Source organism: Macrotis lagotis, chromosome 1 (assembly GCF_037893015.1).
Source record: "Macrotis lagotis isolate mMagLag1 chromosome 1, bilby.v1.9.chrom.fasta, whole genome shotgun sequence".
NCBI classification, from domain to species: domain Eukaryota; kingdom Metazoa; phylum Chordata; class Mammalia; order Peramelemorphia; family Peramelidae; genus Macrotis; species Macrotis lagotis.
In genome coordinates, this window is record NC_133658.1 from 900,316,498 (window position 1) to 900,333,691 (window position 17,194).

At 40.4% G+C, this 17,194-nt stretch overlaps 1 protein-coding gene and 1 pseudogene across 12 annotated transcripts in view; one reads left to right on the forward strand and one right to left on the reverse strand.

Annotated features, from left to right (window-relative positions):
- The window catches only part of ATP4A (ATPase H+/K+ transporting subunit alpha), a 112,669-nt gene that overhangs the window by 56,858 nt on the left and 38,617 nt on the right, over window positions 1-17,194 (forward strand). For 7 of the 12 annotated variants that reach the window (XM_074218897.1, XM_074218896.1, XM_074218890.1 and 4 more), the window contains 3 exons: window positions 14,183-14,266; window positions 14,982-15,121; window positions 15,458-15,628. In XM_074218897.1, coding sequence (XP_074074998.1) covers window positions 15,539-15,628 — 90 coding nt within the window. In that variant the 5' untranslated portion in view covers window positions 14,183-14,266; window positions 14,982-15,121; window positions 15,458-15,538. Of the gene's footprint in view, window positions 1-9,889; window positions 10,647-14,182; window positions 14,267-14,852; window positions 15,122-15,241; window positions 15,352-15,457; window positions 15,629-17,194 lie in introns of those variants that run through there. The other 5 variants (XM_074218893.1, XM_074218901.1, XM_074218899.1 and 2 more) reach the window with 5 other exon arrangements.
- On the reverse strand, window positions 208-516 carry LOC141491682 (large ribosomal subunit protein eL43-like; annotated as a pseudogene).

Here is a 17,194-nt window from a genome sequence, read left to right on the forward strand (position 1 = left end):
TAAGTATTATCTGTTTGAGGTTGAATTTGAACTCGGGTCCTCCAGACTCCAGGGCCCGTGCTCTATCCCCCCCACCCCATTACATCACAGAAAAAGTAGTTATGAAATTCATGTAAGAAAGCAATAAAGTCAAGACTCTTTAAGGGAGATTTTTTTTTTATTCCACAAATTAACCCATTTATTGTTGGACTATGAGCTAAGGAGATTTTATTGGTCTTTCAATTCCTTCAGTCTTCTGATGGCAGATTTGACTGTGACTACAGAGGTGGCATTGTATGTGCACGCACCACCAGCTACCGTTTTCATACAGGATCCACAATGCCATATACCCACGGCCAGTCTCTTCATTTTGGTCCTACCTCAGAAGGAGCAGGTATACTTGGCATGCTGGCTAATTTCAATTTTTTTCACCATTTTTCTGAAGGATGCACCATAACGTGTTCCATATTGACCAACAACTCCAACCTTCTTGGTACATTTAGCCATGTCTCCAGTTGCAGGGCCGCAGCTCAGAGAGGAAAGATAGTCGGAATTTTTTTTTAAAAGTGGAAAGAAGGGGCGGCTAGGTGGCGTAGTGGATAAAGCACCGGCCCTGGAGTCAGGAGTACCTGGGTTCAAATCCGGTCTCAGTCGCTTAATAATGACCTAGCTGTGTGGCCTTGGGCAAGTCACTTAACCCCGTTTGCCTTGCAAAAAAAAACCCTAAAAAAAGTGGAAAGAAGGGGTAGGCTAGATGGATAGAGCACCAGCCCTGGAATCAGGAATACCTGAGTTCAAATCCGGCCTCAGACACTTCATAATGACCTAGCTGTGTGGCCTTGGGCAAGCCACTTAACCCCATTTGCCTTGCAAAATCCTAAAAAAAAAAAAAAAAAGTGTAACGAGGGTTGAGTAGTATCAATCTCAAATTATACTCCAAAACTGTAATCAGCAACATGACTTGGTTCTGGTTGGATGATAGAGAAATTGAATAATGGAACAGATAACAGACAGTAACATCATACACAGTTATATGATCAGCCCAGTGTAAGAGAAAACCAGTGAACCCAGTACTCAGATGAGGACTTTCCATTCAATAAGAATGGCTAGAAAAACTGGAAAACCATCTGGGGCTTTTATTAGGTAAAGTCAACATCTCCAGGTCTCCCATATACCAAGATAAGTTCCAAAAGTCAAGGCAGTGATAGAATCAAGAAATTAGAACAAGGAAGAAATTATGCTTTATATCTATGAATAGGGGAAGAATTCATGACGGAAGAGAAGAATGTAGAAGACAAAATAGACAATTCTGATTGCATAAAGTTAAAAAGTTTTTGTATGAACAGTTATTGCAGTTAAAATTAGAAGGGAAGGAGGTAACCAGTTTAAAAAAGCCTTTGCAGAAAGTACTGGGGCAGCTAGATGGCAAAGTTGCTCCCGACCCCAGAGTCAGGAAGACCTGAGTTCAAATAAGGGCTCAGACACTTAATAATTGCCTAGCTGTGTGACCTTGGACAAGTCACTTAACTCCATTGCCTTAAATAATAAAAATTTTTTAAAAAGATTATATATGGGGATAGCTAGGTAGCACAGTGGATAGAGTATTGGCCCTGGAGTCAGGAGGACCTAAGTTCAAATCTAGCCTCAGTCATTTAATAATTCCTTAGCTGTGTGACCTTGGGCAAGTCACTTAACCGTATTGACTTAAATAAAAAAAGATATATAAAGGACTGACTCAAATTTACAACAAAAATGTCATTCCTTAACAGATCAGAATGCAAAAGATATGAACAGCTAGTTTTCAAAGAAAGAAATACAAGTAATAACCATATTAAAAAGTGCTCTGAATCACTAATAACTACAGAGAGTCTTTTAATTAGGGAACTCAGGGGTTCTACTTTCAAACCCATCAGGTTGTCAAAGTTGACAAAAAAGAATCATTACAAATTATAAATAGTGGAGGTGCCATTTGAAAACAGGTCCAATGATGTACTCTTTTTAAAAATAATTTTTTTGTTGATATCTTTTGTTTTTACGAAAGGATCCAAATGTACAAAAATATTTATAGAGGTTCTTTTTATAGTGGGAAACTAAAGGGGGGTATTCATCAGTGGGGAATGTTGAATCAAATGATGGCAAATTCATATGATGGAATGCTGCTGCGCTTGAAGAGGAGATGGTTTCAGAGAAAGTTGGAAAGACTTGAATGAACTGAAACAGAGTAAGGAGAAACTAGGAGAATAATTTACAGAACAATATCATTAAGAAAAATATCTTTGAGAAGATTAAGAAATCTAATTAATACAATGGTCATCCATGGTGATAATGTATATTACCGCACTCCTGATAGAGGGGATGGATTCAAAATGAAGGATAAGACATATCTTTTTGGACATGGCCGATAGTGGGAACTTTTTTTTTGCTTAACTATGCATGTTATTTTTTTAATTTTTGTTATATATATGCAAATGATGTTTTTATACACTACTAAAATATTCTTGTTTAAGAGTAAACACAATATCCCCCCAATATAGACCCTTATGAGCAATAAAGCAAAGAGAAAAAATAAAAATAAAAAATAAAAAAATGTGCTTTCAGTCTGTGTTCCAACACCACCAGCTCTGTTGCAGATGGATTACATTCTTTATGATAAGTCCATCACAAAAGCTACTTCTGTATTTTTCCACCATTGCCATTGCTGATTGCAACTCCCTCCATTCATACCTCCCTACTACCATATACTATATTTTCTCTCTCCTTTCACTCTGTTCCTCTTCTTAAATGTGCTGTAGGGTAACTGAGTGGCACAGCAGATTGATCACCAGTCCTGGGGCCAAGAGGCCCCGAGCCCACATACCACCCCTAATGCCCAGCAACCACCTGTGTTGTGTCACATATGTTCCAGGCTAAGAGCTATGAAGGGTTAACACAGAAATAGTTATGTGCTTTAACCAGCAAGATGTACTTCAGAGCTTAGATAAGGGAGTAGCTGCATGTCTGAGCTAACAAGGTATATTTCCAGGCTCAGATAGATAGCACATTCTGAGATAATTACCTTCTGCACTTTGTTTATCAAATCACTGTTTGGTTCTCAAAACACTGTTTGGTTCTCAAAACAATCACCTAAGACATACACAAGGTATGCATGTGAAAAAAATGCTTGCTAAAACGCTTATGTAATTGGTTACATAAATGTAGTGTATAAAAGTATGTATCCTGTGATCAATAAACGAACCAGCTTATGCATCATATTGATGTCTGCCTGAGTTCCCTCCTCCAGACTCGACACACCTGGCCCTGTGGTCCTGGACAGGCTATCCAATCCCAGGCCCTTGCAAGAAGTAAAAAAGAAAATGTGTTATATCTGACCACTCTCCCCCACAGTCCACCCTCTCCTCCATCACTCACATCACCCCCTTCGCCCTGTCCCCCTTCTCTTCTTTTTTACTCTAAATGTCATTGAGCATATATATATATATATATATATATATATATATATATATATATATGTATATATACATATATATAATAAAAATCTTATTATATGAAATATCTTAATGTATTCCACCTCTCCTTTCTCTTACTCCCATTACATTTCCCTTTTAGCCATTGACTCCATTTTTATACTACATCTTCAAATCCTGCTTTCTCTTGTGCTTCATCTATAAAAGCTCCTTCTACCTTCTCTATTAAATGAGAAGTATCATATGAGTATTATCAGTATCATTTTTCTATGCAGGAATACATGCAGTTCATCATCATGAAGTCCCTCATATTTTACCCTTCTCCATTCCCTATGCTTCACCTGAGATCCTGTAGATCAAACTTACTGTTCCACTCTGGTTGTTTCAACAAGAACAATTGAAATTCCCCTGGTTCACTGAGAGTCCATCTTCTCCCCTGGAAGAGGATGTTCAGTTTTGCTAGGTAGTTGATTCTCAGTTGAATTTTGAGCTCTTTTGCCTTATGGAATATTACATTCCAAGCCCTTTGAGGTCTTAATGTAGTTGCTGCTAAGTCCTGTGTGATCTTGACTGCAGCTCCATGATATTTGAATTGTGTCCTTCTAGCTGCTTGTAATATTTTCTCTTTGACTTGGAAGTTCTGGAACTTGGCTATAATATTCCTGGGGGTTGTTGTTTTTTTTGGATCTCTTTCCAAGGGAGATTGGTGAATTCTCTCAAATTCTATTTTGCCCTATGCTTCTAGGATATCTGGGCAATTTTCCTGTAGGAATTCTTTAAAAATGAGGTCAAGGCTCTTTTCCTGATCATGACTTTCAGGTATTCCAATAATTTTTAAATTTTATTTCCTGAATCTGTTTTCCATCAGTTGTTTTTTTCAATGAGATGTTTCACATTTTCATCTAATTTATCATTCTTTTGGTGTTGAAGTATTATGTCTTGACTTCTCATAAAGTCAACAGCTTCCTTTAGCTCCATTCTACATCTGAAGGATTTGTTTTCCTCCGAGAGCTTTCTTATCTCTTTTTCCATCTGGCCAATTCTGCTTTTTAAAGCATTCTTCTCCTCAATAACTTTTTGAACTGTTTTATCCATTTGACTTATGCTGGTTTTTGTTTTTGTTTTTTAGGTTTTTGCAAGACAAGTGGGGTTAAGTGGCTTGCCCAAGGCCACACAGCTAGGTAATTATTAAGTGTCTGAGACTGGATTTGAACCTGGGTACTCCTGACTCCAAGGCAGGTGCTTTATCCACTATGCCACCTAGCCACCCCTTTATGCTGGTTTTTAACATGTTATTTTTTTCTCTTTTTTTCCTTTTTTTCTCTTTTTTCTCTTTTTTTCAACATGTTATTTTCTTCAGCATTTTTTTGGAATCTCTTTGACTAAGCTGCTGACTTTGTTTTTATGTTTTTCCTACATCTCTCTCATTTCTTTTCCCAATTTTTCTTCTATCTCCCTTACTTGATTTTCAAAATCTTTTTTGAGCTCTGTCATAGTCTGAGCCCAATTTCCATTTTTTCTTGGAGTATTTAGATGCAGAAGCTTGTACTTCTTCATCTTCAGATTGAGTATTTTGATTCTTCTTGGGATCATAGACAATGTATTTCTCAATGGTGTTTCTCTTTTTTCTCTGTTTACTCATTTTCCCAGCCTGTGCCTGGTTTGGGGGTACTTCTTGAGCTTTTGAGTATTATAGGGACACCCCTCACACACAAGGACATCAGTGTGTGAGGCTCTGACTGCTCTCCTGGTCTGTGAATGACCACAAGTGCACCCCTCTACCACAGGACTGAGGTGGGGGGCACCCTGTTCTATTGGAGGGCCTAGACTGTGACCAGGATCTGAATGTGGTCAGAGCCCCAGAGTCCTGTTCCAGGTACAGAGGGCAGACCTCGGAAGTCTCTCTCCACTCGCCTATCTTTGGTAGATTGAACACTCAAGGCTTAGTTGCCTGGGGGCTCCTGCTTACTGGCTCTGCCTGCTTCTGTTTTCTGAATCTGGGCTGCCAAGGCCACCACTGCTGAGTGCTCTGAGGGCTGGGTTTCATGCGCTGGCTCTGGCCGAGGTCCCCTCCGCTGATCCATCAATTTGTGCCCGGTGCTCCCTGGGATTTAGGTCAGGAAACTGCCCCCTGCTGCCATAAGCCACAGCTCCCAGGCACCCTGGGGCTGCCTCCAGGATGCTGAAATTTCTTCACTCTAGTGGGCTGCCTCTCTAATCCTGTTGAGCAGAGCCTTTCCACTATTTTCCAGGTTACCTTGGTCTGAAGAATTGCCTCACTAGATCTTTCTGTGGGTTCTGTCTTGCAAAAATTTAGTTAGTCATAATTTTATGATTTTTGAAATATTATGGAGAGAATGCCTAGGAGAAGCTCTTCTCTTGTCACCATCTTGGATCTGCCTCTCCCTTATTTTTTCCTTGCAAGGCAATAGGGTTAAGTGACTTGTCCAAGGTCATACAACTAAGTAAATATTGTTTCTGAGGCTGGATTTGAATTCAAGTCCTTCTGACTCCAAGCTAAGTACTCTATCCACTGCACCACCAAGGCTGCCCCTTGTTCATTATTTTTTAATAATATTTTGTTTTTTCCCCAATTGTATGTCAAGATTTTTAGCATTCATCTTTACAAGATTTTGAGTTCTAAATTTTCCTCCCTTTCTTTCTCCCCTCCCCTCTTCCTAAAATGGCAGGAAATTTGATGTAGGTTTAATATATCTCTATATACGTATGTAACAGAAGAGAAAAATGAAGTGGAAAAAGTATGCTTCAATTTGCATTCAAAGTCCAACAGCTCTTTATCTGGATTTGAATAACAGTTCATTGTGAGTCCTTTGTACTTGTCTTGGATCACTATGTTGCTGAAAAGCACCAACTCATTCATAATTGATCATCACTCAGTATTGCTGATACTGTGTACAATGTTTTCATGGTTCTGCTCATTTCACTGTGCATCAGTTCACAAGTCTTTCCAGATTTTTCTGAAATGCCTGCTCTTTGTTTCTTATTGCAAAATAATATCCCATTACATTCATGTACCACAGCTTGTTCAGCCATTCCCCAGTTGATGGTATGCATGTTTGTAATGAAAGTTTCATTTTTTCTCCCATAGGATGGGAGACACAGAACATAAATGCTTATTAACTGAAAAATATTTTTCTACTTTTAATAATATTTTCCCCCAATTACATGTAAAGATAGTTTTTAACATCTATTTTTAAAAAATTTGACTTCTAAATGTTCTCCTTTCTTTCCTCCTGTATTCCCTACTTGAGATAATAAGCAATTTGATAATAGTCATATGTGTGCAATCATGCAAAAATATATTTCCATATTAGTCATAGTATAAAAGAAGCAGACCAAAAAAGGAGAAAAAATGAAAACTAAAGTAAAAAATAGCATGCTTTGATTTGAATTCAGACTCCATTAAATCTTTCTCTGTTGTGGAGAGCATTTTTCCTTATGAGTTCTTTGGAATTATCTTGGATCATTGTATTGCTGAGAATAACTAAGTTATTTACAGTTGAACATCTTACATTATTGCTATTACTGTGTCCAGTTGTCCAGTATTCTCCTGGTTCTGCTCGCTCTTTTTTGCATCGGTTTGTGTAAGTCTTTCCAGATTTTTCTGAAATAATCTTGCTTATCATTTCTTATAGCACAATAATCCATTAAGCCTCCAGAGCTTGTTCAGCCATTCTCCAATTGGTGGACATGCCCTCAATTTCCAATTTTTTTTTTACCAGCAGAAAAGGAATTGCTATAGATATTTTTGTACCTGTGTGGTCTTTCCTCTATTTTATGTCTCATTGGGGTACAGATCTAGTAGTGGTATTGTTGGATCAAAGTTATGCAGTTTTATAGCCTTATGGGTTATAGTTCTAAATTGTTCTCCATAATAGTTGGATCAGTTCACAACTCTGCCAATAGTGCATTAGTGTCACACATAAGTTACTTAAAAAAATTATTTGGTATTTTATATTTCCCCAGTTACATGTAAAAATGATTTTTAACATTTGTTTTAAAAACTTCAGGTTTCAAATTCCCTTTTTTCTTTTCTCCCCGTGAATTGAGAAGGCAAGGCATTTGATATAGGTTAAACATGTATAGTCATGAAAAACATTTCCATAAGTCATTTGTGAATGAAAACTTAGACCAAAATAAAGTAAAAGTATGCTTCAATTTGTATTCAGACATAATTAGTTCTTTCTTTGGGAATGAATAGCATTTTCTTTTTTTTTCCTCTCTTTAAAATTGACTTGCTCAAGGCCATACCTAGGTAATTATTAAGTGTCTGAGGCTGGATTTGAGCTCAGGTCATGCTGACTGGTGCTCTATCCACTGCACCACCTAGCTGCCCCAGGAATGGCATTTTCATCAAAAGTCTTTCAAAGTTATCTTGGATTGTTACATTGCTGAGGATAGCTAAGACATTTATTGTGGATCATCTTACAATATTGCCGTTACTTTGTACAGAGTACATTTTACTTTCCTTCAGCTTATGAAAGTCTTTCCAGATTTTCTGAGAGAATCCTGCTCATTATTTCTTATAGTAGAATAGTAAGTTGAAAAATATTTTTTAAAAATTCATTGAGTCTTAGAGATTAAGTATTATTCCTTTATCTGCATTATGTTCTTATCTGAATTTTTTATATGTTGATGCTAAACAAGAAATATTCTAATTTCCTAGTTCCTTGGTTTAAACAGTTCTCATACCCCTCTCTTCCATTTCACTTCAGCTCTTACTGTTCAGTCATTTCCAGCTATGCCTGAATCTTTACTCACCATTTGGAATTTGTTTGGCAGAGATTCTGGAAAGTGACTTGCCCAAGGTCACACAGGTAAGAAGCATCTGAGTCCAGGTTTGAACTCAGGAAGATGAGTCTTCCTGACTCCAGACTTAGACTCCAAGTAGACTATAGCAATATCCTTCTAACTGGGTCTCCCTGCTTCAGGTGTCTCCCCACTGCAATCCATCTTCTACTCAGTTGCTAATGTGATTATTCTAAAGTATAGATCTTACCATATCACCCTCCCCCTACTCCCCCTCAGTGAGATTCAACGGTTCCCTATTTCTTCCAGGATCAAATACGAAGTCTTCTGTTTGGCATTTAAACTCGTTATAACCCAACCTTTTCCTACCTGTCTACGTTATTCCCTTCTATATGCTTTAACAATTCATCAACACTGACCCCCTTGCTTCTATCTCCTTTCTCAATGCCTTAATCACCTGGTTGTCTCTCATATTTTTCCTCCATACTAACAGGTCTCTTAGATTCTTTTTTTGGGGGGGGAGGGGGTTTGTAAGGTAATAGGGTTAAGTGACTTGCCTAAGGTCACACAGCTAGGTAATTATCAAGTGTCTGAGGGCAGATTTGAACTCAGGTTCTCCTGACTCCAGGGCGTCAGCTATTCATTGCACCACCTAGCCGTCCCCATTAGATTCTTTCAAGACCGCTTCCTCCTTTTTCGGGAAGTCCCCATCCCTGCAGCCATTAGACTAGAGCCTTACCAACTGGGAGTATCTTCACCCCCTAGCCACCCCATCTTCACCCCCTTTAAATATCTTATATATTCCCAGTTGTTTGCATGTTGTGATCCTCATTAGAATGTAAGCTCCTTGAGGGCAGGGACTATTTTTGCCCTTATTTTTAACTCCAATGCTTTCACACTGCCTGAAAAATAGTGAGAATATTTAATTAACCTGAATGTTCCAGGTAAATCTCTGAGGCTAAATATTGCTGACCTGCCTTGGTAGAGGGAATTTTCTCACCTGTCCAATGCATGGGTACATGCTCTTTCCCTCAAAGTTTTCACAGCTCTTTACAAGCATTAAATTGTATATGATTCCTTCAAACATACAAGAAACCAATTGTCAAATAGCTTAGAATTTAATCACTAGGTTAAATATATTTATTTTTTAATATTTTATTTATCTTTCCAACTACAGTCAACAATCCTTTTTTGCAGGGTTTTGGATTTCACATTAATCTCCCTCCCCTTGACAGAAAGCCAATAAATGTATAGCTATGTTAAACAGATATCCACATTAGTCATATTGTGAAAGAATCAAATGGAAATGGGGGGAAACAGAGAGAAAAAAACATAATACATAATACAACTTTTAAAAATTGAAGCTAGTAAGTAAGCTTTGGTCTGCATAGGTTAAATATTTCTAATCAAAATACATTTTTATTAATAAATTTGATGTTTTTACTTCTCTCCTTGTATTCCTCCCTACCCCATCTCCTGGTGAGTCATCTCAGTAGATCACCATTTCCTGGAGCAACTTGGGTCCACATCTCAGCGAGGCACTAGATGGCGTTTGAACCTTACTCTTCTTAAGGGAAGCTAATTGGTTTTCGGCTTCTCTCATTTTGGCAGAAGTTACTTACCCTTTGTCTACCTTAGTAGTTTCTTAGTTTATGCTCTAGGGTTGAATTTCAAAATATTAAAATGTAGAATTTTTTTATGTTTTTATTACTTTTGACCCTTTCCCTTGGAATAGTTTCTCAATTTCTCTTTTTTCTGTATTCATTGATTTAGACACAGATGAACATGGATTTATGCAGTTTTAATAGATGTGAAAATATAGTGATTATGAAATCACTCTCTCCTACTCCCCCACCGAATCAGTCATCATCATATCTTTCTTATCTTTCCAACACCCTCTTCTCCTCCTCTTCTAGGCTGAGAATGCTGAGAGTTTGCCTAACCATGATGGGTGGGGTTGGCCGGAGAGATTCTGAAAACCTTCTTTAAATATAATTAGCCAGGGTGAGGGGGGAAGAGGTCTTCATGCTCACCAGGGTTCCATCACTGAGAAGGATTTGCAATAGCTGGAGGCCTGCCATAGGCTCTGGAAGATCCTGTTCCCTGAATGGTATCTCCTCTCTTTGACCTTGCATGAACCCGGCATCCTAGAATTCTCTAAACGCATCCCTGAAATCCCAAAACTTGGCTGTAAATTGCAGCCATATGGTCGTTTTTTTAAATAATGTTCTCTGATCTGGAGCAGATTCATAAGATCCCCAAATGGCTCCTTCAAGGCAGAGAGATCTCAGAATTTGCTCTTATTTCTCTTCAGGATGTTATAAAATTCACAAAGCAAAATTCTCCTGGGACTAAATCTCTTTTGAAGTTCAGAAGAACCTACAAGTGTTATTTCCCCATTTTAGAGATGAAGAAACCAAAAGTCAGAGAGAGGTAAAAAGACTTTTCCATTGTCACAAAGCTAGTAACAGAAGTAAAATTTGAACCCAGACTTTCCTAATTCCAAGTCCAAATATGCTTCTTCTTTCTAAGCCTCCTTCCCCCATGTTAGCCCCAGAGTATCCTTCATTAACTACATATACATTGCATGCATGGGGTGGAGATATTTGGTACTTTTGGTCACCTAGGTAAATATCCAATTAGAGGTTGAGTTTACTATCAAGTTGTGTTCTAGCTTAATTCTCCCTCTTGCCTGAAATGTTGGAGCCACTGACATTTTAGCAAACCTGTATGTATCTCCTCGGACCTCTCCAAACCTGATTCCCACAACAGCTCTGATTTTTCTGAGGTTTCAATGAAATTTCATCCTGACTTCCTGACATTTAATCTGGGAGATGTAAAATAATAGTAAAACTTAAAAATTGTTGCAATTATCTGCCCATGGCCCTTCCCTTTGAAGGTTACCTCTTTAGGTTTCTTTCTGCCATCTTGGCATTGATTCTAACAACAACATTGTCTTCATTGTAGTCTTTTTTGTTTTGCAAGGCAAAGGGATTAAGTGACTTGCCCAAGGCCACACAGCTAGGTAATTATTAAATGTCTGAGGTTGGACTTGAACTCAGGTACCTGACTCCAAGCCGGTTCTCTATCCATTGTGCCACCTAGCCACCCCCCTTCATTGTAGCCTTAATGAACATAGAATGAAAAGGAAAACAGAGTAGGCAAACTCACCTTTCCTCACACAAGATAATAATAATAATGAGATAATTACTATCTCATTATTTGCCATCTTTTTCTCTCCTGGACTTCTTGGAAGGGTAGGGTAAGTCTCTGACCTCCAAGGAGAATAAAGAATGTGGGCAAAAGGGCAATCAAACTGTGATTTTGATCCAGCAATACCAGTACTAGGTCTGTATCTCAAAGAGATCAAACAAAGGAGGAAAAGACCCACATATACAAAAATATTTACAGCAGCTCTTTTTGTGGTGGGAAAAATCAGAAATTGAAAAGATGCCCATTCATTGGGGAATGGCTGAATAAGTTGTGGTATATGAATGCAATGGAATACTATATTACTCTATAAGAAATGATGAGCAGGCACATTTCACAAAAACCTGGAAAGATTTACATGAACTGATACTGAGTGAAGTGAGAAGAACCAGAATGTTGTACATAGTAATACTGTGTGATGATCAAGTATGATAGACTTTGCTCTTCTCACTACAGTGGTCAAAGTAAATTCTTTTTTTTTTAGGTTGTTTTTCTTTTGGCAAAGCAGTGGGATTAAGTGACTTGCCCATGGTCACACAGCTAGTAAATATCAAGTGCCTGAGGTTGGATTTGAACTCAGGTCCTCCTGACTCCAGGGCTGGTGCTCTAACCACTTTGCCACCTAACTGCCCCTATCAAAGTAAATTCTAAAAGATTTAGGATTGAAAATCCTAACATCCAGAGAAAGAAATATGTAGATCACAGCATACTATTTTCACTCAAAATTTTTTTTTGTTTTTTCCTTCTTGTGGTCTTTCCTTTGTCCTGATTCTTCTTTCACAGCATGACTAATAAGAAAATGTGTAACATGATTGTACATGTATAACCTATATCAGAAAGCTTTTTACCTGGGGTGGAAGGGCGGGAGAAAGACAATTTTACAAAAATGAATGTTGAAAACTTTCTTTACATATAATTAGAAAAATTAATAAATTAAACAAACAAAGAATGGTGACAGAGAAGGATTTTAACTCTGTCATCATCATCATCTTTTTAGAAAGGCTTCAGATTCTCTGGCTTACCCCCATATCTACCTTCCTCTATCCTGAATCAATCTAGGACCCATACAAAAATTCACACAGGCAATAGTTAATGCAAATGAAATAAAAGCTTCTCATCCACTCATGATACTCCTCTTTCTAACCCAGGGTTCTTAACTTTTTTGAGTGTTTTGGACCTCTGCGTAGTCATGCTGGTGAAGTCTATGCAACACTTCTCAGAATCATGTTTTTTTCCCCCACCAAATTACATGCAAAGATAGTTTTCAACATTAATTCTTTTGCAAGTTTTTGAGTTCCACATTTTTTTTACTACCCTTCCTTCCCTCACCCCTCTCCATGGCAGCAAGCAATCTGATGTAGAATGGGTTTTATCATATTTACATATGAGTCATGCTGTGGAAGAAGAATTAGAACTAAGGCGGGGGGTAGAAACATGAGAAAGAAAGAAAAAACATAAAGGAAGTTTTAAAAGTGAATAAAGTATGTTATGCTCTGCATTCAGACTCTATAATTTTTTCTTTGGATATGGATGGGCATTTTCCATAATAGGTCATCCACTATAGATGATTATCTCACAATGTTGCTATTAATGTGTATGATGTTCTCCTGGTTCTGCTCATTTCACTCAGCATCAGTTATTCGTCTTTTCAGACTTTTCTGAAGTCTGTCCTTTCATGATTTCTTATAGAATAATACTCTTCCATCACATTCACATACAACAATTTATTCAGTCATTTACCAATTGATGGGCATCCCCTCAGTTTCCAATTCTTTGCCACCACAAAATGAATTTCTATAAATATTTTTATACATATGGACCTTTTCCCCTTTTTTATGATCTCTTTGGGATGCAGACTTAGTAGTGGTATTGCTGGATCAAAGGGTATGCACAATTTTATTGCTCTTTGCACATAGTTCCAAAATGCTCTTCAGAATGATTGGATCAGTTCACAACTCCACCAATACAACATTAGTCTCCCAATTTTCCCACACATTCTCCCACATTGATCATTTTCCTTTTTTGTCATTTTAGCCAATCTGATAGTTGTGAGGTGGTATTTTAGAGTTGTTTTAATTTGCATTTTTCTAATCAATAATGATTTGGATCATTTTCTTCATATGACTGTAGATTTAATTTCTTCATCAGAATCATAAGTGCATAAAATAGGATACATGGAATCACAAAGGGAGTCAATTATAGTGAAGTTAGACAAATATTTTTTTAAAGCAAGTTTAAGGATGCCAGGGGAAGAACCACCTCCTCCTCATCTTCACTTCAGACCTCACATGATACCTAAAGTCCATACTGGTACATACACACACACACACACACACACACACACACACACACACACACGAAAGGAAACCTGATGTGGCAAAAGAAACTGGGGCTATCAGAGACCAGATTAGGATTCCTGGGTCCTTGAGGTTTATGTGACTCATCTCTGGATCCCCATAGGCTGGGTATGTTAGAGGCGGGGAGGCCATGTCTTCATGGGGTTAGGGGTGATCAGGGCTGGGTGGTCTTGAACTTCAGTGCTAAAGACCTATAGAACTGACTGTCTGGAACCCTGAAGGACTAGAGGTGAATGGGTGGTGTTCAGGCTCTTGGGTCCTTGTGAGATTGGGAGCTGCTTGGGTGGCTCAAATGTCTGGTATAATGAAGAATAGGGATGACTGAGGTTGCATGATTGGACATTTCCCTTGCCCTAGGGCAGGGTTGTCCAGGCAGGATCACATCACCTTCATGTCTTTCAGCCACAGTTCTGGGCAGATTCCTGACCATCGTCCTGGCCCATGGAGACATTTACTTGGATACCTCCCATTATTTCATCTGCAAAGGTGAGGGGGCTCCAAGTTCTCTCATTTAGTATCTCTTACATCTGTGCTTCTGCAGTCTCCTTCCATTACTCCCCATCTGTCTCTTCTGATGGACCCAGTGCATTATTTGCAGTGTCTGGTGGGGAAATCAAAGCTTGCCTTCACTGGCTTGGACCTGATGGAGAGGAAGTGACTTTTAGAGGGTCCCCCTTTTCAGCCAAATCCATCAATGAGTCTTCAGTGGGGTTGTGAGTGACTCTGAGTGAGCCAGGTCAAGGTGGGCCCCTAAAGTGCACAGAAGTATTGGAGACACTGGGGAGGAGCAAACATGAGAGATATGAGAGATCCAGTTCCTGGCCATCTGTGCATGAGTGTGTGTGTGTGTGTGTGTGTGTGTGTGTGTGTGTGTGTGTGTGTGTGTCAGGGAGGAGGAGGATGGAGATGGAGCATGGAGGGATTGTGGGGGAGGACTTGGGAAACCACTAGGGAGAGCATGAAGTGGGGAAAGGCCCACTCCTAACTCGGGGACTTGGGAAATGGGTGATCTCTGTGGGGAAGGGAAGTCAGGTCTTCCTCTGAAATGGAAGGGGGGGAGATGAGGAACCCTAGGTGGGGAACCTTGTAGAAACAAGAGATGTAATATTGGGTGGGGCAGGAGGTGGAGAAAGGGGGGATTCCTCTAGGAAAGAGCAACAGGGTCCCTTTCCCTACCTTTCACTCTTCTTGCCTCCCCCAGAGAAGCTGGGTATCTTGAACCTTAACTTCAATCCTACATTGGGAAGGAGGGGGCTGTTGTGGAGTTGTAGTGCCAGGTCTCAGGGACCCCCCAGCCCCAGATTACTCGGGAGCATCAGGACTTGGTCCTGGGAAATAATGGTGAGTGAAGGAGTAGAGACCAGGATGCTTTGGTTCCTAAACTGGAGGGGCACCCTGAGGGAGTGGGGGTCTAAGAGATAGGTTTTCTAGGTCTCTTCTGTATGTCTGCTGCTCCCTTAGGTTGGGTGTTAGTGCAGGATGGTACCCTGATCATCTGGGATACACTTGCAAGGCATCTATAGCCTAGGGCATGGAGAGCTGGTGGGAGACCATGAAGCTGACAGTGACATGTGAGCACAGGGAGTGGGGACACAGCTCTGTTTCTTTGCCTATTTTCCTGTCCCTTTTGGGGTCCAGTTTATACTCTGACACCCTCCTTTCCCTTCTACCTCACAGTCCATCCCAGGCTGGAAGGACCCAAGGAGAACATGGTATGGATGTATAGGGGTAGTCTAACTACACTGACTGTGTGGGTACATGGGGAGCCAGTCCTGGAGCTCAGTCACTCTTGGAGGACCAGTTGCCTCCAGGAAGCTGGATAAGGGGTGCCTCAGATGCACCTTCCAGGTGAGTATACTAAACTCTCTGGGCTGGGGAGAGGAGAGAGAGAGATTGAGACATTCTGAGAGACGAGAGAGAGAGAGAGAGAGAGAGAGAGAGAGAGAGAGAGAGAGAGAGTTTGATTGAGAGAGAGAGAGAGATCGGGACCCTGAGCTAGAGCAACAGAGCCACAGAGTCAGACACAGAGATAGAGATAGACAGACAGACAAAGGCAAAGAGAGTCAGACAAACACTGAGAGACAGAGACAGTTATAGAGACAGCGATAGACAGACAGACAGACAGACAGACACACACACACACACACACACACACACACACACACATACATAGATGGGGTGGGGGGCAGGGGTAGGGCAGGTCTGAGCTCCCAAGGCAGTGGGATCTGGGGCATAGGTTCAAAGGTTCAGACACTGGAATTCTCTTCCCATTTCTGACCTCAGTTTACCCCTAAGGAGAAGACACCCCAATGAAGTTCCTGGCCTCTAATTCATTTGGCATTTTGGAGCTGGAGAACCAGGTGCCAAAAGATGAGCCTGAGGCTGAGATCTGTACCCCTAAATATCTTTCCCTTTCTCTCTTTACTTCTCTGAATTCTTAAGGGAGGGGGGGATAGGGAGCTGGGAACCTGAGTTTCTGAAGAGGTTTGGTGCTGGGGGAGTCTGAACTCCTCAATTCGTTGCCTTCAAGGATTAAGTTTTGATGAGATTGGGAGCCTAGAAAACAGGGTGTCTGAAGGCTGGAGCTGAAGGCCTAGATGCCTCTGACAGGGTGGGTATAGGGGTGGGACAGGATCCACAATTATTGAGTGTATGGGGATCCAGGATACCAGTGTCCTTAAAGGTGTGAGGATAAGAGGTCTGCTTTCCCTCTCCCCAAAGATCTGCTGGTGCCTCCCCGGCCTCCTGCCCCTTTTTCTTCTTTATTTCCTCCCCTCCAGAGTCATCTTCTACAGTTCTGGGTCCTGGGCCATTTTAGGCTTGTCTTGGCCCTTCTCCTCATTCTAACCTTGGGAATAGACACCTGTGTTGCTACTCTCGACATGTGGGGCTGTTTGCCTGGGTTTCCCCAGGCTTTAAGAGAGAGCAGAAGAGGGGTGAGCCAGGCTGAGAGGCAGAGGGGCCAAGAAAGGGTGGGAAATAAGTGTAGGAGGAGGACTGCCTCTGATCCCAGACACAGGCCTGGGGACTGACTCCCTGCCTTTCTTCCTTCAGCAAGTTGCAAAGATTCTTCCCAAGAAAAGTATTCCCCAATGTCTCAAAACTTGAGGCTTGAAAACCATGGTCTGGTGATTGCTTGGGAAATTGGGGGAGAGGTGGAAAGGGGATGGTTCTAACTTAGAATAAAACTGATTTCATGGTTTTTACTGGTCTCTAGGATTCATTCTGGAGAGGAGAAGGGGATATGAAGGCATTAATGGGAAAGAACAGAACACTGGGGACTCCTGCCAGGGCTTTAGTTAATGCTTGGGTCTGCAGAAGATCAAGGCCTGAGACCTCAAAAATCTGGATGTCTGAGGGGAGTGGTGACTGCCAGGCAACTCTCTCCAAGTGGTTGAGGCTGGGACCTGGAAT